This window comes from Oryza brachyantha, chromosome 2 (genome assembly GCF_000231095.2).
Source record: "Oryza brachyantha chromosome 2, ObraRS2, whole genome shotgun sequence".
In the NCBI taxonomy this organism is placed as follows: domain Eukaryota; kingdom Viridiplantae; phylum Streptophyta; class Magnoliopsida; order Poales; family Poaceae; genus Oryza; species Oryza brachyantha.
Genome location: NC_023164.2, coordinates 8,967,491 through 8,991,942, shown reverse-complemented (window position 1 = coordinate 8,991,942; position 24,452 = coordinate 8,967,491). Strand labels below are relative to the sequence as shown.

The window sequence follows — 24,452 nt, the reverse complement described above, 5'->3', positions numbered from 1 at the left end:
TCTGCGCCAACGAGTTTGGAGGTGGATGGCAACAAGCACGATAGAAATCTTGGCGCAAAGGGCAGGCAGTCCACCATATATAGCTCGTGTATATGGGATTAATCGGATCACCAAAACCATACATAGTGACGACAGGGGTGAGCATACATTTTTTTTTTCTTGTGGCACCGATATATGGTCGGCACGGAGAAAATGGCGCACGATCACAAAGGGAGAAATTGTAGTGGTTGGGTTCCGATGCACCATTTGTGACGCTAGCTAGGAGCACGTCCGATTCCCAATTATGTGAAAAGACGTATATGCACGTGTACACTCCCAAAAATATACAAGACGCCATCGGAAGCCCAAGCGCGAAGGGCATAATGCATCCTAAAATTTAAAATTGTGGCATAACCAAAGCTTCCACTTAGTTTTGAAAGTTCGATGTTTGTGTCTTACAGTTGCACGCTTCTAATCTTTGTTCTTCTTACTCTTTTCATAACGAGAATCATGCCTCTTATTTCTAGAAGACAATGAGGCTAGATGAAATAAACATATAACTCCAGGTTAATAACATGAACCTTATATAGAGCTTTTTTTTTTTGTTTTTTTGCCTGTGGATTGTGATTTGGTCATCGCGTTAAGCATCTAGAATGTTTTAGCGATAGGATTGGAATATTGGAGGAATGAACCTTGTAATGTTTCTGTTGTTTTTTTTTTCCTTTTTTAGTCTGTTGAGCCTTGTAATTTGCTGCTAATTAAGAACATGTTTGTCTTCAACAAGGATTGCTGAAATTTTCAGTGTTTATCGGATTTGAATTTCCTAGATTTCGAGCTGCGTTGTACTGTAAGCTAGGCTGGCATAAATGCATAATGTAATGCAATCTACAATACATACAATTGAAGAGGTACATTCAAAATATTGAAAAGGAAAGATATATATCAGCATCTATTGTAATAATATTTGACTTCAATCATATATATGAACATATATACAATCAAACGGCCGAACAAGTCACTCTATGATCAGAAAAAATGTAATGTTTTAGTTGTCAAATTCTTTCTCCCACTATCGAAAGGACTCGTTTATATTCTTCTATCACTAATTGCTTTCTCGTCGAAAAATAGGCCAAGTCTATGCAACAGTCATGAGGATGAAGTGGCACATGTCGCCGGAATCCACCTATCAATATCTATAATGTCCCTACCATAATCATAGATTCATAATTATCTCTTTACCCATAAGCTACGCTATTCGATGTAATTGTGGAATATATATATATAAAGGTATACTTAATGTTATTGTCTCTAGTGCTGACATCAATATTAATAAGATTTAGTAATACGGAATTGATTTTCCTTGCACATAACAACACTGTCTAAACTTACATTGTCAGAGTTGACTATGTACCTCCCGTTGACCCTAAGCATATCGCAAATGTAATATGTATGCATAGTATAGTGTCGGGTGGTTACTCGAAGTATTTCAGAAATAGATTATTGTCGAACAAAATCCATGTCAAAGTGTAGCTACCCACTGCCAGGAACACATGGTATGATTCTACAATACAATTGCTGATAATTCACGTTCAAACAAGACTACTATAATATATCAGATTGTCCAAACACTCGAGCACAATAAAACATACTCTCTTCAGTTTCATAATATATGTTGTTTTGGTTAAGTTTAAGGTCAAATTTTTATAACTTTGACTATAAGTATCTTTTAAAATATTCATCTTATAAGCATGTAGACTGGATGTACGGATTAATCTTACAAGATACCTCCATAAAATCACATATTTCTTAATATTCCTTAATATTTCTATATACACACACACTCTCTCCCCCCCCCCCTATTTTTTTATATGATGACGTTAAATTTTATATTTATGTTTGACCATTCATCTTATTAAAAAAATATAATTATTAATTATTTTGTTACAATTTAATTTATTATTATAGGAACTTTAAGTATGACTTATAATTTTGCATATTTGAATAAAACTTCCGAATAAGATGAATTGTAGTCAACAGCGTTGTAAAAAAACATGGAGAGAATATAATAGAAATATTAGTCAAAGTTATTTTTTGGAGACTGTGTCCAAAAGGACAAGTATTGTGGATGGATTCTCTGTCTAGAATACGAGTCCCATGATATCCATGCACAATACAAGAATCCTTAGAACTGATACATAGCTCCACACAAATTCCATTAGCATATCTGTTTCTCATATTTTATTTTCTCTGCTGAGTGTCACAACATAGCTACTAATTCAAACAATAGCAAACAAATCATAACAGCATTCCCCTTTTTCCATACTACTATACCATGGGTATAGGATGATTAGCTTATACTTCTGCAACAAGGTAACAATTGCGTTGTAAAATGATCTTCCAAAAATGTTTCGTAGAGCCTAGATGCCTTTTATCACTTGTTTTACTCTTCTTCAATTGGGACATAGCATTTGGGGTTACTCTTCTTCAATGATGACGTAGAATTACCTTGGAAACCACATGGCCAAAGATTAAAGTTTATGGTGGCAAAAACTCTAGCCTATGCTAAAAAAGAGAGTACTCAACTAAAGAAGCTGGTCACCAAATTTTGAAAGCAAAGTACATCCTCTATCTCAAAATATAGATAATTTTATGATTCAAATTTGTCTCAAAATATTACTTCACAACCTTCCGCCATTTAAAATTTTCACTTACTTCCACAACTCAACTGACCACAACCATTGTTCATTTCAACCTTAATCCCTCAAAAGAAGGGCATAAGTCAATATGTTTTGAGTATGTATTAGAACGGATATTTGTATAATTGTATTAAAGGTTCTAGCACAACCAAAGTGTACAAGAAAAAAGTAAAACTAGCGAGGAACAGACAAACAGAACAGTGTATGAAAAAGTGAAACTATGAATATTCAAATAATCGCTAACATGTTAATAGAAAAGCATGTTGCAGCAAGGCAATTTCGGAATTTCAGGCATTCCCTAATGTAAATGTGGACAGTAAAATCCCTAATAATCTACAAAGTTTACAGTTGAATTATAAAAATCAAACCCATCATGGTAGGTTCCCAATGTCATGTAAACCTCAACCAAAAAAATTATTACCGCTTCAAATTCACAATCTCAGTCGACTGATGAAATTAATCAGACATCTTGCAGTAACAAAGGTACAACAGACCTCCTAGAATAATTCCTAAACATACCATTCAGGCATTCCCACCTTCATCTGATGTTGTCAATTATCGCAACTTCCCAATCTCCAAGAAAATCCAATGGAGAAAGATAACCTTAACATACTCTTAGTAAAAAACCAGTTGCTACACATCTAGCAATTCTCTCAAACTACACTACTCCAATCGATTCTTCCAAACTACAGTACTACAATCAACAGCAGAAATCAGAACTAGATAGGCGTAGGCGCATAGCAGCATTTGTATGCAGTAAAAATTCCAGGTAAAGCATGTTTGTTTCTATTTCAAAAAGATAATCTTCAGATAACTAATTTGAAGTCAAAAATCATCCAGCATTTTACAATAATAACATCATTAGGAAGTACACTAGTTCCTCAGCAACAGAAAACAGATCTAGAGGTTGAGGCAGAGATCTTGTTACAGATCTGATCTAATGATCCAGTAAGACGATAGTTCCTCACCATAGGTAGCCCGGGATCTTGATGCGGAGGAAGAGCATGGCCATAGCGTAGGCGATGACGATGGCGGCCACGCCAGAGCCACCATAGGAGACGCGGAGGCTCCGCGGCCTGGTGCGGTCGACGGCGAGGTCGAGGAGGATGATCCCGATGCCGCCGAGGACGAACATAAAGCCGGAGGAGAGCCCCTCGATGATGTACTGGCCGTTGACGCGGCCGGGGAGGAAGACGACGGGGCGGACAGTGCCGGTGGCGGGGTCCTGGACGCTGCCGATGCCCGGGGGCTCGACGATGACGTCGTAGACGAGGCCAGAGACGACGGCGAGGTAGGTGGCGAGGATGAGGGAGAAGACGGTCATGGGGGAGGGGAGCGCCAGGTTGGACGGCAGCCTCAGGCGGGTGCGCGGCGGCCGGAGGAAGGAGAAGGGGAGCACGCGGAGGACGTGGAAGAGGGGATCAATGGAGTCGAAGTCGGATCCGTGGGCCTGGGCAGCGGCCGCCGCCGCCGCCGCCGCGCCACCGGCGGAGCGGTCGGATCTAGGGGCCATGGCGGCGGCGTGGGGGGAGAGGAGAGAAGCCCTGGGGTTTGTGTGGGTTGAGAGGAATTTCTGCGGTCTCTGAATTTCTTTGTGCTCCTTCCGTCCCCAAAGAGCGGTAGTTTCCTCGGCGATTGACCGCCGAATTCCTTTTTATTCCGTACAATTTACCCTACTTTAAATTTTTTTTCGGCAAATAGAACTTCCAAAAAACCGATTTTTGAGAATGGATCTTTTTGGTACCAATCTCAAAACAGCTACCATGTGTTAAGCTTTATCTACGTGCTAAAGATTAAACTTGATCCATATAGCTCAGCCGAGAGCTCTCTTAGACAAAACTATGAACTAAAGTGATGAGGCGTCGAAATTGTATTGAGATTTATTCTGTTTTATAAGAACTTGGACATGAGTCCGATCCGATTATAGGCAACCACTCAGTAATCTTTATCAATAAGAAAAAATAACTAACAAATCTAAGAAAAATGTACTCGAGTTCGATTTGGAAACCATCAATCATCTCTATCAATACCTTCCCGTATATGTATTGGCTTCCCAAATTGTGTTCCAACGCTTAAAATTATCCACGTTATTTATGGAATCCAACCCTTGGAATTATCCACGTCATTTATGGAATCTTTGTATGAAATCAACAGTCAAAATACTAACTAGGGATGGCAACTGTAACATCTCAGCCCGAGGTTTAATAGGATTTGCTAGATACTCATACCAACAAGTTGCAACTTCTTTTCCAGAAGCTTATCTCGAGAGAACTCCAGGGTTAAGCGTGCTTGGCCTGAAGCAATCTTGGAATGAGTGACCGAAAGTGCGCAGAAAAGACATGTGTGTTGGTTGTGTGAGGAAAGTCTTGATCTCCTAGAGCATGGGCCTGGCCTAGGAGTCCCTAGGGTCGGGACGTGACAGAATGGTATCAGAGGTCCTTTGAAGGTGGTTGAGGGTGGGTGTATGTAACATCCCAGGTCCTTTGAAGGTGGTTGAGGGTGGGTGTATGTAACATCCCAGCCCGAGGCTTAATATGATTTAATAGATACTCATATAAACAAGTTACAACTTCTTTTTCGGAAGCTTATCTCGAGAGAACTCCAAAGTAATCTTGGGATGGGTGACCGACCGAGGATTTAATAGATACTCATATAAACAAGTTGCAACTTCTTTTTCGGAAGCTTATCTCGAGAGAACTCCAAAGTAATCTTGGGATGGGTGACCGACCGGGAAGTCATTCTCAGGTGTGCATGAGTGAGCACAAAGTGCGCAGAAAAGACATGTGTGTTGGTTGTGTGAGGGAAGTCTTGATCTTCTAGAGCACGGGCCCGGCCTAGGGGGTTCGTAGGGAGCCATCTTGAGATGGGTGACCGACCGGAAAGTCATTCCCGGGTGCGTATGAGTGAGGACAAAGTGCGCGTCCGCCAACTCGAAGGATGCGGGTAGAATATTCTACCCGTACCTGATCAACTCGAAGGATGCGGGTAGAATGTTCTACCCGTACCCATCAGGTACCGGACGGGTATTGGGTACCCATCAAGTCTGGCATTTGACATGTCAAAAGCACATCAAAATAACCAAACATAGTACAATATTGCATCACACATGAAAAGTTCAACAAATATAACATATTGTTCATAATAATATACTCCAACAAACTAATCATATCAGTAATAACAGCACATAGCACATTATCTGATATTTAGATTCAATCATTCAATATTGTATCACACAACAAAAGTTCAACACATAAGTCACATCAAAGTTTTTAGCTAAAAAGAGTGCATCACAAATATTATTACATGAATAACATAATAAGTTTAGCCAAAATTCAAATGTGAACTATATTTGGGTACCCGACGGGTGGAGAAAAATACCCGTACCCGTGTTGATTCGGGTCAGATACGGGTACTACCCGCGGGTAAAAGTTCGTACCCTTATCCATCCCGATCACGTATGTGGTACCCGTACCTGCATTGTCATCCCTAGTACTAACGACTAACGAAATTTTATCATGAACAGTTAGTATTTTGACTGTTGTACTAGTAATCGTGTACGTGCAAACCACGTTACCTACTATGTCATGATAAATATAAATAAATTTGTTATTTTTTCCATGACAGCGCTCCCTTCATATTGTGATCTGCATATATATATACATACCATACAGCGCTCTGAGCGCTACGTAGTATACACCGCAACCATATAATTCGTAAATTAATAGCACCCTCTAACAGTAATAACACAAACCGATCCAAAGATCATACTTCTTATTCTCGAGCTGTTACCATAAGGGAAATATTGTAGGGAAAAAAAAGCGTAGCGTAAGCAAGCACATCATTACCTGGAGTTGCTTGAATGTCTCAAAATGAAGGTCAGCATGCTGCCATTTTTCATTTCCATAGTCAAGGCAATCAAGCTGGTAATCCAATGAAAGGATGTTTGCCACTTGCTTCTGTATGAAACCAAGAATACTGAATCCTCTAAGGTGAAGATCTCAGCTTATTTGCAAACGTTGGGTCCTTCCGATTTTTTAAGTTCTCACGGTTTGTCACCATTTCATACAGCACACAATCATAATCTCGAAGTGCTTATTGGAGTCTATCGAAGTATCTGACAAACAAAACTGTATATTTCAGCTAATGTACTTAGCCTAGTAGTCAACTATACAGATACTGCAACACTGTGAAAGTGGAAAATGAATACAGTGGATCTTCCAATAAGCAAATGATGGTTGCCATAGACAAAAGTTTTTAAATGCCAACAACTATGACTGTCAGTAGATGAAAGAGCCTAGAGCGCATACTCTTTGTCAGCAATCTGGACAGTAGAAACCAGATCAACCTGCAGCAAACAAAAAGTTCAAAATCAATCAGAGACAAGATGCTAATTGAGAAGTAACACAAGTTCACCACTAAGTATTTATTAGTCGGAAAATTTCTTATCAATCAAACAGTAAGTTCACAAATGGAATTTGTTCCATTTAATCTATGCCGAATTGCCGATAGCTCATGAATTCTATCAAAAACCCAAAACCCGAGTAGGCCCATAGCAAGAAGAGAAGTAAAATCAGAACGCGGGGGTATTTTTTTCAGCAAGCCGAAACCGTCGGAAGTGAATTGCAATTTGCTGGGTTAGATTGCGCATAATTTCTCTTCGTCCCATTGAGAAAAATCTCCATGTAAGTCAATCAACAGGCTTATATGGAGGAAGGGGTGGAGGATTGACCACGGGAACTGCTTCTCATAGCGCACCACCGTCGTCTGCAGCTCCCCGCCACACACCCCGGTTCCCCCACCTCCCCAAACCTCGGGCGGCGGTCGGGATTGTTCTATGAAGCGGGCGGAGGCGGCTTGAGCGCTGGGCGGAGGTGGCTTGAGCGCCAGGCGGCGTCTTGCCGAGCGGAGGCGGTGTCTTGCCGTGCGGAGGCGGCTTGAGCGCTGGGCGGGCGGAGGCGGCGTTCTGCTAGGCAAAGGCGGTGGCGTCCTGTGCCGGGAGGGGGCGGCGGCGGCGTCCTGGGCCGGGCAAAGGGTGCGCCCTGTGCCGGGCGGAGGCGGCTTCCTGCGTCGAGCGGCAGCAGCGTCTTGCCGGGAGGAGACGGCATCCTGCGTCGAGTGGGGGTGTCTTGCGCCGGACGGCGTCGGAAGAGCGTGATTAGGGGTGTGTTCTGTGTAGGATTGTAAGAGAGAATTGTTTTAAAACATTTTGGGCCATTGGATATGTGCATCTAACGGTTGAAAATGGATCTAGTAAATCCTGTGTACAGTTGGTGGGGTGGCCATAAAAAAATTCTAACTCTTTCTTTTTATATTAGTATAGATAAACAGAAATATCACAAGAGTTTAGGTTGTCAAATTACAATGCTTACAGTTGTATTCGCCTATTCAGACAAAACCATGACTCAAATGCCAGTCTAAGGCACAAAAAGGCATTACCTGGAGCTGCTGCCTTCTTCTTCTGTTGCGGCAGCTGCTGCTGTTTGTTGCCGGAGCCCAACGGCCGGCCCCTCTTCTTGTGAGGTAGCACGCGCTCGGATGTCGGCTGGCTCACACAGTATAAGAGTGTTCTTACTCCCTCCAACCAATATTGCTTGTGTGCTCAATAAAATGGTCTTAAAACAGTTTGCTCGACAAAGCAATCTTTTGAGAATACTCAACCGATTTCCTCAGGGCCAAACATGTCTCACCTATCAATGTCTGCATGTGGCATCACATCACATTTGGTTATCAAAATTCAGCTGCAAATCAATGCATATGCGTAAACCCATTCAGCATATTATCCCTAAGCAAGAGAGATACATTCATGGCTGGAACTATGGATATGTGCAAATCCTTTCAGCACTAAAAATTTAAAATTGGTCCCAGGTTCTCAACATTTACTCGCACATCAATGAACAATGGGCAGAGAATTATCCACATCCAGTATCGATCAATGAAATCTAACTTCAATCTTCAAGTAGGAAACAGGGAAAATAACAGTGCATGGAAAACCAGTTCAGCTGCGAATTCAGTGTTCATTCCCATGAAACCACTCATTCGACGACAATTCCAAATGGAACCCGACTAACCTCATCTAAGTACAAACTTCATACCCTATTGCTGGGCATGTTGTTCCCAAGTTTCCAAACCTTCGCGAGAGTGGCCGGGGATGGCGACGACTGGGCGCGGCGAGGGCGGCGGAGTGGCCGGGGACGACGAGCTGTGCCGCGGCCGACCCATGCTTCTTAGCCTGGGCGCGGCGGCGCGGGAAGCGGCGAGGGCGGCGGGTGGCCGGGGACGGCGACGCCTGGCCCCTGGGCGCGGCGGCGACCTCGATCGGTGTCAAATGCCTACGACGCGATGGTGCGGAGGACGACGACGGAGGGCACCACCCGGGAGAACACGTGCCGCCAGTCCTCCGCTGTGACAGAGGACTCGATCTCCATCGCCAGTTCCCCTCCCCCCTCCTTCGATGGGCTCTCCATCGATCAGCGTCAGGGTGGGGGCGGGGGCCAGAGCCGGCTAGTCGGGGAGGCGGTGTTCGGCGTTTGGCATTCGGCGCTAGGGCAGCAGCAGGCGATGTTGGCGTGCGAGCTTTTACCGGCGTGACGGGCGTGGAGTGACGGGCACGGAGTGTGTAGTCACCGGATGTGTCGTAGTGCAAGAGAGAGAGGTAGTTGAAGGTAGTTTTAATCCATTGGATATGTAGATCTAACGGTGCAAAATTGATTTAGTTAATTCTGTGTACATTTGTTTGGGTAGTTATAAAGAAATTCTAACTCCTTTTTTTATATTAGTATAGATATAGAAATATTGTAACAGATAAAAGTCTATGGTTTCGTTACATAACTTATGCGAGAAGCTAGTGATTTCCAAGAAGTGACTATGGAAAGCGGATTTGGTCATAGAATGTTTTCGTACTAAGGTTTATGGTTTCTAAATGATACATATAGCCCTTTTTTAATTTTACTTCAGCTTTTTGAGTCCCTGTCACATCAAATGTTTGAACACTAATTAGAAATATTAAATATAGACTATTAATAAAATCCACCCCATACTCTGGACTATTTCGCGAGACGAATCTATTGAGCCTAATTAGTCCATGATTAGTAAATGTGATTCTACAGTAAACATTTGCTAATCGTGAATTAATTAGGCTTAAAAAATTTGTCTAATGGAATAGTTTTATTTATGCAATTAGTTTTGTTATCGGTCTATATTTAATACTCTTTATTAACTTCTAAACATCCGATGTGACAAGGGGCTACAAAAAGTCTCTAGATCCAAACAACCACATATTTTTTCTTTTGTTTTAGGAATAAAAATTTGATCAGTTGCTTGTAAGTTGTAACTAAATTGGACTATGGGTTTGTCCGAGGCCTTGTAAACAGTAGATGAAAAAAAGACACGTCGAAGGTAATGATACTACGTAGGATGATTAATTTAACGTGAATGTATTATTGTACATGTCCTAACGAGCCGAGGCCGATGCCGAGCTGCTCGGCGCCCTTCGGCCGCCTCCACCGCTGCATAAGTGGCCCGCACCCAGGAAGGATCATAGTGAGTCACAATGCGCCTAAGATCATCTCCAAAAGGTAGGCAAATTTTGTTTCCCAAATCTGATGTTTTGGCAATTCTCTAAATAATATGGCAAAGAAAATTATACCCAATCTCCAATAGTTTGGTATATTTCAGGTGACAAAATTAAAATTGGGCCCGCAATTTATTATTTTCAACCTATAAGTTGAAAGTCTTGTCCACGCCGACTCGTGTTCAACCTTGCCGCCTGCTCGCTCGCCGCCTCGCCCCGGCCTCCCCGTGACACATGCCGCTGCCTCTCGCCCCGCATGCCACCTTCTCTCCTACCTCACACCGCAGCCACGCTCGCCACGGAGCGACGACGCGTGGTGGCTGGGAGCGGCGACCCGCGAAAAAGGCTCCCGGAGGCGGCAACGCACGACACAACGGTGGCGCACGTAGGAGGCGGAGTCGGCGTATGTGAGTTCCGTGCATGTGGAGAGAGAGCTGTGTCGTACTTTTTCTATGATGGCAAACCAAACTTGGACTCCCAAATATAGACGCAAACAAGAAGATATAGCAAATTGCTAAATTTAGGAAAGTCGTGTGACAAACCATTGGAGGGTGTTCTTTTTTCTAATTTGCCAAAAAAAAATAGAGATGGGGAGTAGCGACTCTTGGAGATGCTCTAGGATCACCCTAAAATTTGGGAACCCAAATTTTTTGAATTTTAATTTTATTTATTAAATAATTTACAAATTTAATTTTGTATTTAAAAAAAATCAAAAAACTAACCTCCTACCGCCCTCTAGAAGGGCGGAAAGATGACGTGGTAAACACGACTCGGTCCCAAGGGACGGCTGGAAATGACGACTCGGCAAATTTTACATTTAGGCCGGCCTAAATGCGAAATTTGCCGTGCTGCCGGAAAATTTTACGATTTAACCATGGTTTGATAGACATGTATAATATATGAAATTGTTTAATCAATTGTACTATTTGGCTCAATGATCACCACCCTCTCTTTATCTAGGAGATCCAGTCTCTTAAATAGAAGTAGGGGATGATAACCACTGAGCCAAGGGAGCACTTGTGAGGAACCAATTACACAAGTTATACATATATCATATATGTACCAAACCGCGGGTCAATCAAATAAATTCTCGATTCAATCACAAAATTCCTGGGCAGCAGGGCGAAATTGTATTTAGGCCCTTGCCGCCCTCTGTAAGAGCGGAAAAGGGCCTAAATGCAAATTTTGCCGTGCGCCGTTTCCAGTCATCCCTCGTGACCAACTGGCGTTTGCCATGTCATCTTTCCGCCCTCCTAGAGGGCAGGAGGTTAGTTTTTTATTTTTTGAAATCAAAATTAAATTTGTAAATCTATACTATTATAAAAAGCGGTAACGATTCTGTTGAGCTTTTTCGTCCGTCTGTGACGTCATAAATGTCATGACGACGTGCGATATCTTTATTCTTTCCGTCTCCCGTGCGACAAAGCCTTGGCTAAGGAGCAGCAGCAACACATGATCGTTTTTGGCGTTGTCGTATCCCGTCCAGACTCCTGCAGCACCGCGCATGGGTCAGTTACGTCTCGGTTTTGGTACGCGCGCGTGGGTCTGCAACACCAGCAGCAGAGACGACGTCATCACCCCTGTAGACTCTGATCGGATTCTTTCTCCAAGACTATCCAAGCGTTGGGTGCTCGGTTGATCCCCAGCCAGGTCGTTCTTATTTCTTTTTTTCGGTGCTATCCTGTTCTTTTATTTCCTTTTTCCACCTTTTCTCGGCGCTAACCAGTTCGAAGCGAGGTTGTTTTTATTTACCCTTTTGTTGTTGAAAATTTTATAAAACCAAAAATTTGTCTCCTAAATATATTCTTAAAATAAATATTATTATTGTAATTTAGGGTAGATTATTTTGATATTATAGGGTAGAAAAGCCCAAACTGGTGAACATAAAAGTGAGCATTGTCTGGGTTGTCCTTCAAGATATCTCAGAACCATCTATCTATGCTATTCGTGTCTTCGTGAACGTATCAGGTTTCTGGCCCAATGGATAGACCGTTAGCTTCTAAACAGTTTGGGTGCTGGGTTCGATTCGATCCCCAGCAAGGTCCCTTTTGTTTTTAAAATTTTTATAGAACCAAAAATTTCACCTAAATATATCCCAAAAATAAATTATTATTACTATTGTGATTTTAACTATATTATTTTGATTTTAGGGTAGAAAAGCCCAAACATATATTTTGTCCACTGTATCATGCGGCAGTTAATAAAGAAAATACCGTCTCTTCCATTCTATGTTGTGAGGCTTTCTATTATTATTTTTTAGATTAATTAATTAATATATATATAATTTTTATATTTGTAGATTTATTAGTATCGATATTAATCTAATCTTTTTGATTGTGAAACAAAGTGAGTAGTTCAAATTAGTTGTATGTTAGTTCTCATTGCGACTTTTTGACACAGATTTAATTAATTACAAATTTTGTATAAATATGTGAAATATAAGTTATAATTAAAATGTATTTAGTATAAAATAAATAATAATTATGTAAGTTTTAAATAAGAAAAATAGTTAAATGCGACCTAAAATATTAACGATATTATTTATTAAAATACATATGAAGTATATATTTTTATCAGACTTGAAAATATATTAAATTATGTATACATGAAACATATATGCGCTTTAATGTAATTTTATATAGAATTATTTTTTTAATCCCGTGGCGAAGCACATGCACTAGGCTAGTTATTTAATAAATCTATAGGTATTGATTCTGCCAGGATTTTTCGTCCGTCGTCCCGTGGGCCACTTCTGCGCCAGGCCGTCGACCCGCTTCTGCGCGCGCGCTCACGGCCCACTTGCGCCCGTGCTCGCCGTTAGGCCGTCGGCCCACTCTTGCACCACACGCGTCGCTTCGACGACCTGCTTCACGGTTGCGCCGCTCGCGCTTGCCATCAGGCCGTCGGCCCACTTGCACTACGCGCGTCGCAAAAGATGGAAAAAAGCGCGTAGCCGGACTTAAACCCGGGTCACCGGATTGACATCGGCAATACTCACGGCAATACTCACCGCTATACTACAATGTCCTATCGAAAGCAAGATGCATGCAGAGCATTATCAAAACAATGGCATATATACCACCATAAACTCATAATCAAGCGGAGCATAATCATGGGGTTTTTTTGAGAGGGCATCATAAACTCATAAATTACTCATAGCTCATATTTCTGTTTTTAGCAACATTCGAAGTTTATAAAATTGTTATTTATATAGTCATGGTTATTTTCATTCTTGATTAGATTTATATATTGTTAATCTTGAATAGAAGACCTAAGTTATTTATTTTTGATTAAGATGAAATTGATTTTAGGAGTTGGCATATCAGTATGCCGGTGTTTGATATATAAACATGGTATAAACTCAACGACATGCAGACATATATCGATCAATCTCAAGAAAAGTTAAGCTACTATATATTGGTCATGGTAGGGAATAATCCCAGATTTTGAAATGAATGGTCTCATGGCATATACAACATTCTTTATTAGAAATTTTGTTGCATGAGGTGGATAAAAGTAAAGGGATAATAAAAAATTATTTTGATACATGGATTATAAGACTGACTCTATCTCTGTACCTCCATCGAAGATGTTGTTGGAGCAGAAATTCATGGTTAATTTACTATTGCAAAGGGCAAGTTTGATGAATTATTGTAGCATATATAAAAAGTTCCAATTGCATTTATTAAAAAAATATATGGTTAAGTGCACGGAAATGGTAAAATTTATCTTACTCTTTTTCGTTAACCCGTTGCGAAGCACGGGCATTTTGCCAGTAAAATTAAAAATTCAACACATTCCAGAGAACCCAACCATATGAAAAAGGCCCAAATTAGAGCACCACACACAAGCCGGCCCACTAGGTTATTGGAGAGCAAGAGGAGCGGCCGCCCGTCCTCACGCATCCGGCAACGCAGGGCGCAGGCCGCCTCTGCCCTCTCTCTCTCTCTCCATCTCTCTCGTGCTCTGTTGGCGTTCACTGCGGCGGGGGCGGCGGGCGGGTCGGCGGCGCTGCGGCAGAGGGCAGCGGCGGACGGCGAGTCGGGCCGGCCGGCGGCAGCGGGGTGCGCGGCGGGCGGCCAGCGCTGCAGCCTGCAGCGCGCGTGCGCGGACGCGGCGGCCCGGCTGGGGAGCCCGCGAGGCGGCGGCGGCGAGGGCGCGACCGCGCGAGGCCGAGGCGGAGGGGCGCGGCGGCGGGCGCCAGGGGTGAGTGCGTAGGGGGCTGAAGCCTGAAGGCCGCCGCCAGCCCTTGGCTCTTCCTCTTCGCTGATCCTGGTCTGCAGAACAGAAGGCTGAAGCCTGAAGGTCAATTTGTTTTGCTCTCTCAATCCCAAATGCGTTTACCCCTTTCCTTTCTTAGTTTCTTATCAATTGGATAATTGGTCAATTAGAAATTTGTTTTGATTCAATAGACGAAGAGTGAAAATCATGAAGACTTGGAGATACATCCCGCTAGCTATTGAATTAAAACTGGGTAATAATTCTAGTTCATTGAATAACTTTGTTGTACAGTTGTAAAAGAATGGTTAGAATTGGAACCAGATCAATTTGATTGCTAAAGCATTTCTTCATGTGGGCCATACCTGCACATATCAGGTTTTTTTTTTGAGATAATGTCAGGTTTGTTATGGAACATAATTAATATATTCCTCCTCATTTGTGAACTACTATGTGGCAGCTCCTAGAATCCAGACATTTGAGGTATTTCTGTATCATGTGTCGGCATCTTTTTTTTTTATATATCTTTCTGTAGCTAATTTTATAAGACAAAATAAGACAAAATGGTGTACTAATTGTAAGTTGCTTCAAGCTGAATTTATTATTTTAGATGATTCTTCTTTTCTTCAGTTCAATGTTTTCCCGTAGCAATGGATGGGCATTTTTGCAAGTGCTAATAAAATTTTAGTTCAGTCTTGTATTTTTTTTTACTGTCACTGTCCTTAGTTGAATGAATTTTCATGGATAGTTCTTGCCTTTACTTTGAGCCCTATGCGTCTAGAGATCCTGGTTCCGCCACTGGATGTTACTGATGGATGCTGAAATTATGTTGTGCTTATGGACATGTATGCTGATACAGACAACCATTGTGGGTCTAAACCTTTATAATTTGTACTACAATTTTCATTTTCTACGTTTATTATTGCATAGAGAGTCGTTTTGGCCCAGTTGCAAATGGTTGTGAACCTAAAAGAGTTGAGCAACTCAAAAGTGTACGGGTGACACCTGGAACAGCCCTAGATGAGGTATTGTTGCTGATGCTGAGGTTTCTCTGGAGTTTCTATGTGAATTTTAGTTATGACATGAGGGAAGGATTATTGTTTAAAATGTTGAGGGGCCACAACTTTCCTCATGTGACTTCTTTTTTTTGTTCAATTGCAGTATCAATTAGCATGAAATTAGAAATAGTATACTGACTGTTGACTATGGTTACTATTTGGCATTCATTTTAGTTGGCCAGTTGGATCATTTGTTAGCTCTCATTTGATCACCATTTTCTACCTCTGACCCTCCTCCAGGCCACCAGTAACTTGCCCTTTGATTTCAGCATACACTCCTTCCTTTAGAAATTATTATCATCAAGGATTCCCTTTTCCTTTTGTTTTTTACTTTTCAGATATGCTATCTGTTACTGCTGCTTCCTAAAGCTGTGCTTTTTTTCTCCAGTGACATTGACACTTCAAAACTGTTCCTTGGAGATCATAACAGTGGTTATATAGAAAATGATTGATGATGAGACTGACTTTGGCAACATCATTGATGCCCCAGCAGAAGGGCAGACAGCTGCAAAATTCCGCCCGAAGGCACGGGCCAAGCCCCGTAAAGCATCTGTGCCATCCAAATCCCTGACTCATCCTATTGTGGAATCAACATATGAAAAGGTGGAAACCATAAATAAATATAACACGTCACAAGAACAGTCTGTCGATAAAAAAACGGTGTCATTGGGGTGCCATGGTAGTGAGACAGTTGGTGATGCGTGTGCTTCCGAGGGTATGCTTGACACTCCTATAGATGTGCCAACAGTATCTGTGGGGCTTGTGAGTAATCTTGATGTGACATTGGATTCTTCAACACTTTGCACTTCTGCTGTACATAAGTTTTCCCAAAATGAAGAGCATAATGATGATTTATCTCATGTGGCTACACCCAAAGAAAGCATGGTGGTTTCGGATACCCAAGCACCACTGACCTGTTCAAATGGCAAGACGATTGATGAATTAACTGACTTTGAAGGGTTGTGTGATGATGCAGAGGTTGAGGAAGAAAGAATTCCGAAATTTCAACCAAAGATTCGGGCAAAAATCAACAAGGCAACATTGAAATCACAGAGGGCTAAACAAAATGTAGGTGCTTCCACTGTAGATGCACCATCACGAAACGAAGATGATAAAAATCAGGCAGGGTGCAATGACAAGCAGCTAGACACTCTTAGACACCAGGGAAGTGTAGAGATATCATATCCTCAAGCACATTTGGGAGCTCATAATAGAGCAGTCAATGATTTTGCTAACTCTGATGGTATTGAAGAACCAGCTCAAGAGGAAAGGGCTGCAAAATCCCAGCCTAAATTGCAACCAAAGCTTGAAAGGACTTTACCTGATGTTACTGAAACTAGTCCTGCTGCTTCTGTAGCTACTCCAGAGGTTAGGGGTTTTGATGCAGATTTGGCTTCTCAAGATACAGAAGATACCCATAGAGAAGGCCTCAATGATGGTTTGTGCCAAAAATATATGGATGAAGAGGCTAATACAGTTTCTGGCACTGGGCCACCACAGGTTAGTGGATACTTGCTCTCTTTCAGTTCAAAGGTATTGCTGTTTCAAATAGCTGCACAGAGTATAGCTCTAGGTTCTGACTTTTGATTGTTTTTAGGACATGGATGCTACTGTTGATTTAGATTATCACACTGAAATGGTAAATCCTCATCCTGATGGTATTCGGCCGATTATTGGAGAGCCCTCAGGTGTACACTTATTTTACGTATATATCTTCCCCTTTTCAAACTTATGATGTTTCTTGTAGTCCAAAGAAAATTAATGAGATCCCTCTGTTCTGTTGAATTTGAGATTTTTGAGCGTGTCGAAAGAAGTCCTTAGAAACTAAATTAGACTGAAGTTAAACCTTATATGACCTTGTGCTTATTGTGGTGTAAATAACTAAATATTCGACACTGAACTCATATTTGAGCTGGCTTTAGTCGTGTATATTAATCTCTGTAAATTTTACTAGCTTTTCTGTTACTACTTATAATTATAAGAATTAAACATGTTTTTTTACAGGTGAAGCAACAGTTAAATTTCAACCTTATGTTAGAAGGAAAAAAGGCGGCAAATCAGTATCTTTTTCCCTACCAAATGTTTCTGATCCAGTTGTAACTACAGAGATGCCATCTGATCATATTATTGAACAAGAGCCAAAAGGGGATGCCAGAGAAACAGGGACATCTATGAAATTACGAAGCAGGAAAAAAATACAGAAAGATGTGATAACCAAGCATACCGCTGATGATAACATGGATGAATTGGTTGAACCTCCGTCGGATGAAAATGATAATGATAGTGGTGATGAGTACACGGCTAGAGGCAAGCAGAAGGGCAGGAGAAAGTCAATGGAGAAAATTATTAACAAAGAACCTCTGAGAGGTACCAAGCGTGCCTCTGGTGATTCCGCTATGGAGGAATCACAGAAGCAGAAGGTTCGAAAAAATAAAAGTAAAGCATCTTCAAGGGATCAGAACAAAACTCCAAAAGATTTATCGGTGGAACAAACTGAGAAGAAGCTTACACACCGAATTCGTCAGAAAAGAATGAAAGGTATCTGGCTCAAACAGTAAAAGAGTCACTTATACAATATGAGCTCTTAATTCATTTGTTTTGTCCCACTGTCTTTTAGAAGTTAAGACTTTACTGGAAACTCCTGACCATGAGATTGATCGCATGAAGCTAAGTGTGACACATCTTAGATTGTTACAGGAGGCCAGAGAACGTAGTAAGGTGAGTTTTGTCATGCCACAATTATTAGTTCTGTTTATTGAATAACATTTTTTACTGTTATCCAATTTCATTTTTGCTTCTATAGGGCAAAGACCCATCAGGACCATCCTCTAATAATAGGTATGTCACATATTTTTCAATTTAATATTATTATGCATAACTATTCTCTATGCAAACTATTTATGCATGAGGAGTAGGACTCAAGGATCTATGCAAACTACAAATTTATGATTTTGTATCACAAAAGTTCAATTTGGCAAAACTATACATACTTTGGCAAAACTATCACAAGACTGTAGATTTAAGATTTTGTATCACAAAAGTTCAATTTTAGTATTGATTTTTCTTCAGCACTAGACTTAAGCCATAGTGTTGCAAGGCTACAGATTTAGCGATAACTCCATCACGAAGCTACATTATTTAAAAGTCCTATAAGAATATTGATGATATGAAGGAACCTCTATAATCTGTGCTTTTGTAATAAATTATGAGCTTAACCTGTGATTTTGCAATATTGTGGCTTAAATGTATTTTTGCAATGCAACACATTAAATATGTAGTTTTGTGATAGTTATGCAAAAGTATATTGTTTTGTGAAATGTGCAACAGAATTTTAGCTTAACCACAGGAAAATAACCACTCATTGGTACTGCTATGGGTTGATGTGCAAACTGTTTTCTTTTATTTTCGAAAATGTCCAAAACCCTCCATCAACTTTTGCCCAAGAGTTCGCCTAACAGCCTGAACCATTAAACCATGTTTTGTGGCCCCTGAACTTTCTGGTTTGGTTCAAATAGTTCCCCCGGTGGTTTTGCTTACATGACACGCTGACTCAGTGGTTTGCTATGTTGCCACATTGACCCGGTGAGTTTTAACTTGTTGGCAAGCTTCTTACATTATACCACTAATAAAACAAGAAAAATATACCAGGAGAAATAAATAGAGGACGATGTGCCACGTACGCAAAATCTCTTTACAAAACCTCTTAGGGGGTTATTTGGATCAAACAAGAATGTTTTGGTTGCTCCATAGTCCATACCTGTTTTAATCGCTTAGGGTGTTAGACTCAGGAGGGCATTTGGACCTTTTCCTTTCTGTTTGTTTGGTCATGGAGACTTCTCTTGTTGAGATGTTTCTCTTGTTTCAGACAAGTTATTTCGTATATCAAATTGGTGCTGCCATTGTCGGCTTCATCGTCTAATTTGCCTGAATTTGATGTGCAACTATACAGCTTTGCTTATGATCTGTTGGTGATATACTGACATGCACCCCATACCTGACGCAATTTTTCATTTAGATTGACCATAATCCTTTTATGGCACTTGTAATAATTGTTTCATTCAATTCAATTTCTCTGACTATTGAGGCATTTAGATTGACCATAATCCTTTTATGGCACTTGTAGAAATTGTTTCATTCAATTCAATTTCTCCTGTTAAAAAAAATCTTGCTGTGTTTTATTTAGGCATTGATTTCTTTGTAAAGTGCAAGTTATTGCAGCAGACTTGTTCATGGATTTCTTAGCTGAAAATAGTTCTGCCACTTCAACTTACCTTACACTATCATGATCTTGGTTTATGTCTTATACATCAGCTTCCAATTTGAAGATATGGATGATGGGTATAACCAACAAGATAACTGGGACAATGACAGGACTGAAAATCATGTGGTTGGAAATGCAACCAAATTGAATTACCATTCATACATGAACAGACAAACACGGGCCAAATGGTCCAAATCTGACACAGACTTGTTTTACCAGGTATTTGATAAATAAACCATTTTTAGTGCTATTTTTTTTGTCTTGTACTAATATAAAAATATACTACCTTTGTTTTATAGTGTAAGACTTTCTATCACTGCCTAGATTCATATGGATATTAATGAATCTAGACATGTATATAATCAATATATATTGATTAATGGATGAATGTGGGCATAGCTAAAAAGTCTTACAATGCGAAACAAAGTGAGTATTTTTTTATTCCTATGTATCTGTAAATTTGTATTTTCATATTTGTTCTGGTCAGGGTCTTCGACAATTTGGTAGCGATTTTGCAATGATACAGCATCTATTCCCTGATAAGAGCCGCAATCAGGTGCGACAAAAATTTAAAGCCGAAGAGAAAAGACATCCAATGCAAGTTCATGATGCCATAATGCATCGTTCGAGAGGTGAGATTGTTCTATAGAAAGTTCCAGCCCATATTTCTGAGTTGTGATCTAGATTAACTTAATCCTTGTATTTCACAACTGTCCACAGATAATTTGTATTTTAAAAAAGTAATGAAACAACTCAACATCGAAGATGCCCAACCAGATATCAACAAAACACATGGACAAGAGGGTGCATCAAATCAAGAGGACCCTGAAATTAAGGTTTCTTCTGCAACCAGCATACAATTTTCTTATATCAAGTTCGTTTTATTAATCTTATTTCTTATTTTCTGTGCTTTAAGAAATTGTCTGATGAATTCATTAATGAGGAGGAAGAAAATGGTGAAAATTGGTCAGACAAAGAGAGAGACACACAAAGATCTGAGGTCGAAGAAAAGGAGCATATTTCTACAAATGATGATGATGATGATGATCTTGGCGATGTTTTTGATTGGTGCTAACATGATTATCATGACGAAACCCATGCAAATATTTGCAAATATTACCGAGGATCTCATGATTCTATATTATGGGCTAACGTTCCCTTGAAAATTTATGTTCTGGTGCTCTTACCTCTGGGGCAAGGCCATGTTCTGCGTCAAAAATAATTTTGCTGGCAGGATTCTCGAGATGATAATGAAAGTAGTATTGTTCCTAGGCTGAAGAACTATAGTTTTGTTTTACTTATTTCTGGTTTGGTTGAAACTTAGAACCAGAATATTCATGCTTAGCAACAAGTGGATCTCAATATCTGCTGTTTCAATCGTGGTACCATAGCTGGTACATAGATTACTAGCACAGTAGTAATGTATATATTGCTCCCTCATCGTTTGATCAAAGTAACAGGTCGTCTTTTCTTTGTGTGTCTGCCCTTTCAATATTTTACTCTACCAAATATCATCCGTTCCAATGCTTCTATTCAATAGCCATTGGAACCAACTGGTCTTATGGAATTGAAACCAATGTGTTGTCCGTTGGAACTTGAGGGACGCTTTGATTTGATAGGAAGAAATGATCCAAGTCCTTGCATATGTTTATATGTACTTGAGTCACCCTGATGTAAAGCTGTGATTTGTAAACTGATTTATGTGACACTGGGTCTGGCAGGGTTGTTTCCGAGAATGACATAGCGTCTACTCCCTTTGTCCCAAAAAAAAAAAAATCAATTCTCCAGTTTTTGTGTCCAACGTTTGACCATCCGTCTTGTTTGAAATTTTTTTAGAAAATTAGAAAAAATTAGTCACACGTAAAGTACTATTCATGATTTATCATCTAATAAAAACAAAAAATATCAATCGCAAAAAAAATTTGAAAAAGACGAAGAGTCAAAAATTGTAGGTAAAAAATAAAAAATTGGTTTATTTTGGGACGGAGAGAGTAGTAAATAGTTTCCTTATTTTTTATGAGTTGGCTGCAGAAGTCTGCATCGTATGCAGTATTAGAAAACATGCCTGCCACTGCACTTTGTGACCAATTGGGATTCTTTAACTTTCTATTAAAAAAGTCAGAAAAAAATAGTGCTGTGACTTTGGATATATTTTTTTAGCCGTTTGATCCGTAACTAACGTGGACGATTGATCGCTACAATACCGATGAGCAGTACATATGCTATAGTATTTTTAATGTTTTTTAATGTAGCTATATTGTTTAAAGTCAGAATACTTAGCGTTTTCATGACTTTTCAGAGAATCCAGATTGCTTTGTGACGGGTAGCGGTTCTGATGCTGGTAATTGTATTTGGTTTCTCTGGAGTGTGAAACTGCCAGATGCAATTTTTTTTTGATGTAAAACTGATATGGACACTTACAAAATAATTTATTTTCGATTGTTATTGTGTTTGGGTTGTGGTGTGGACAGTGATTTCTGTCGACTGCATAATATGCTTGTCATCAGGATGGTGGCATTTATCTGTTCCTTTTTCTGGATACTACCAAGCAAGTTGGATATTGTTGAGCGATGCTACACGTAGATGTTTTTCGTACTATCGTCGTACGACGACGGTTGAATCTCTGCGGGCGCTGGGTGCACTGTGAGTCTTGTGCTCGCCCCGTCCGCGCCAGCATCGTGTGGGCTGTTTGATTCGTACATGGATCGGTTTGATTCGTACATGTATCGTATAAACATGTTGTACGTGAAGCTACTCCCGATATTGTTAGTTAGGCATAGTTCTTTGTTTTTTCATCGGTTTCTATGCATGCTTCTTCTTTTTTTTTTAAACCTTACGACTTTATTTATTCAGATGCATAGTACATTCTTAATATGAACATTATCAAGAAGTAAAGAAGATAGGCCCACAAGTGGACAGGAAGTGTGAGGAAGTGCATGTCTTCCATGAAGTTGTTATCCCAGAGTTAGGATTTGGAAGTCTTCCTTTTTTTTTTGCTAGGTTATATGCAACTTTGTTAAGTTGTCTTGGAATCCACTTGATATGCAGTTGTTGATTTTGGAGCAATGTGTCAAGTTTGAACCAAAGTGGCAGGAGACACTAGTGTGGTGAATGCAAGATGTAATCATTTCTCTAGATAACTTTCACAATGATTTTGTTGTCTGAGAGGAATAAGGGGTCTGATAGAGATAGATAATTGCAGATTTGGTGTGCCAAGATTATCGCTTAGTTCAGCCTGCAAAGGAGAGCTATATGTAGATGCATATGCTTGAATAAATATAGCTTCATCATTGCTCGTGTTGTGTGTGAAGATTCCTAAGCCAGCAAGTTGAGGTGTCCAGGATGCATCAGCAAAACACCTGAAATGGGAAGTCACAGAAACTGGTAACAGAAGCAGATGATTAGCTTGAGAATTGTTCACCAGCATTGACTGCTCTGTAGGCTGGAAGTTGAGTAAAATCTCTTTGTGATTTGCTGACATTGCTTCATATTTGATGATTACCTGCTATGCATGCTTCCTAAACTGGTTGTATTCTTTAGCTTTTTCGTCAGCTTTTTTATGCAAGTTTTCCAAATCACTAGACTTTTTTTTAAAAGTTTCTACAAAGAAGTTCATTATTTTTTATCATGAATGATATGGATACCGCCTGCCCATATAGAAGCATAATGGGCTATGCATAGAGGTAGACAGGATCTAGGATAAATATAAGATAAACGAGAACTTAGATAGTATGTTCCGTTGTATTTTGCTTGCAACATCCTAAAAATTCTGACAATAAACCTAGAACCTATAATTTTGAATTTTTGAAAACTTTAATTAATTATGCGTCATGCTAGAGTTTTGTCTATTTTTATTATTGATAAAAACATATAATTCTTTTGGAAAAGGCATACAATAAATAAACATCGCAGCCAAATTAAATAAAATATCGAATAATAAAAATAGGGGATATTTAACTAGTGTTAGAACCCCCCCATAATTATTGAATACAAATATTTTATCTCAGAAAATAATTGCGAACATTTCCTATTATTAGTATATTAATTACGTTAATTATAAATACACTGAGCCAGTTAGTTTCGAATATTATTTGTTATTATTCTTGGTGAAATTCCTTTTTGAGTTATTTAGAATTATTTGCGAGTTTGGAAATATTGGTTTATCCAATTTGGAAAAAGAACTCTTCACTTCTTCTTTCCCTTTGTTTCCTTTTTCTTTTTCAGACACCTATAGTTCAGAGTTCAGACCACAGGCCGCATTCGGCAGACCCTGCAACATAACTTATCATTCTCGTTTTCCACGCGCACGCTTTGCGAACTATTAAACGGTGTATTTTTTGCAAAAAAATTATATAAAAAAGTTGTTTTTAAAAATCATATTAATCTATTTTATATTTTTTTAATAATTAATAATTAATTAATCATGTATTAATTTATTATCATATTTTCACACCGGAATAAGTTAACTTATCGCTCCGATAAACAAAACGCGGCCTGTCACACAAAATCCCGGCGCCCTTAATGCCGCCACGCCTATACCTTGTTCAGGAGGAAGAAAATTTTATAGGACTCGAGTCCTTCGCTCGCTGGAAGGAGGTCACTTCCCATGCCGCTCGTGCCAGCGCACCCCTAAATTACCCACAAATCCTAGGAAAAAAATTCGGTGGGCA

The 24,452-nt window shown here is 39.9% G+C and overlaps 2 protein-coding genes and 1 long non-coding RNA gene across 4 annotated transcripts; 1 reads left to right on the top strand and 2 right to left on the bottom strand.

The window, feature by feature from the left end:
* Positions 1-2,197: 2,197 nt before the first annotated feature.
* LOC121053531 (oligosaccharyltransferase complex subunit ostc-like) lies at positions 2,198-4,288 on the bottom strand. Its single transcript, XM_040520681.1, has 2 exons — positions 3,644-4,288; positions 2,198-2,484 (listed from the first exon to the last, which is right to left on the bottom strand). The coding sequence occupies exons 1-2, from the start codon at positions 4,186-4,188 to the stop codon at positions 2,481-2,483; spliced, it is 549 nt and encodes a 182-aa protein (XP_040376615.1). The 5' UTR covers positions 4,189-4,288; the 3' UTR covers positions 2,198-2,480.
* A 2,508-nt stretch (positions 4,289-6,796) lies between these two features.
* On the bottom strand, positions 6,797-9,185 carry LOC121053643. The gene is made up of 3 exons (XR_005811182.1): positions 8,744-9,185; positions 8,112-8,372; positions 6,797-7,020 (listed from the first exon to the last, which is right to left on the bottom strand). It is a non-coding gene; the product is annotated as an uncharacterized LOC121053643 (long non-coding RNA).
* Positions 9,186-14,453: 5,268 nt separating this feature from the next.
* On the top strand, positions 14,454-21,524 carry LOC102708679. 2 transcript variants are annotated; one of them, XM_006664995.3, is made up of 10 exons: positions 14,454-14,550; positions 15,910-17,021; positions 17,119-17,209; positions 17,526-18,059; positions 18,139-18,239; positions 18,325-18,359; positions 19,833-20,001; positions 20,270-20,414; positions 20,503-20,618; positions 20,699-21,524. In XM_006664995.3, the coding sequence occupies exons 2-10, from the start codon at positions 15,966-15,968 to the stop codon at positions 20,855-20,857; spliced, it is 2,406 nt and encodes an 801-aa protein (XP_006665058.1). In that variant the 5' UTR covers positions 14,454-14,550; positions 15,910-15,965; the 3' UTR covers positions 20,858-21,524. The 2 variants fall into 2 exon arrangements, with proteins under 2 accessions (XP_006665058.1, XP_040376678.1); XM_040520744.1 differs by lacking the exon at positions 14,454-14,550 and adding an exon at positions 14,657-14,719.
* Positions 21,525-24,452: the final 2,928 nt, after the last annotated feature.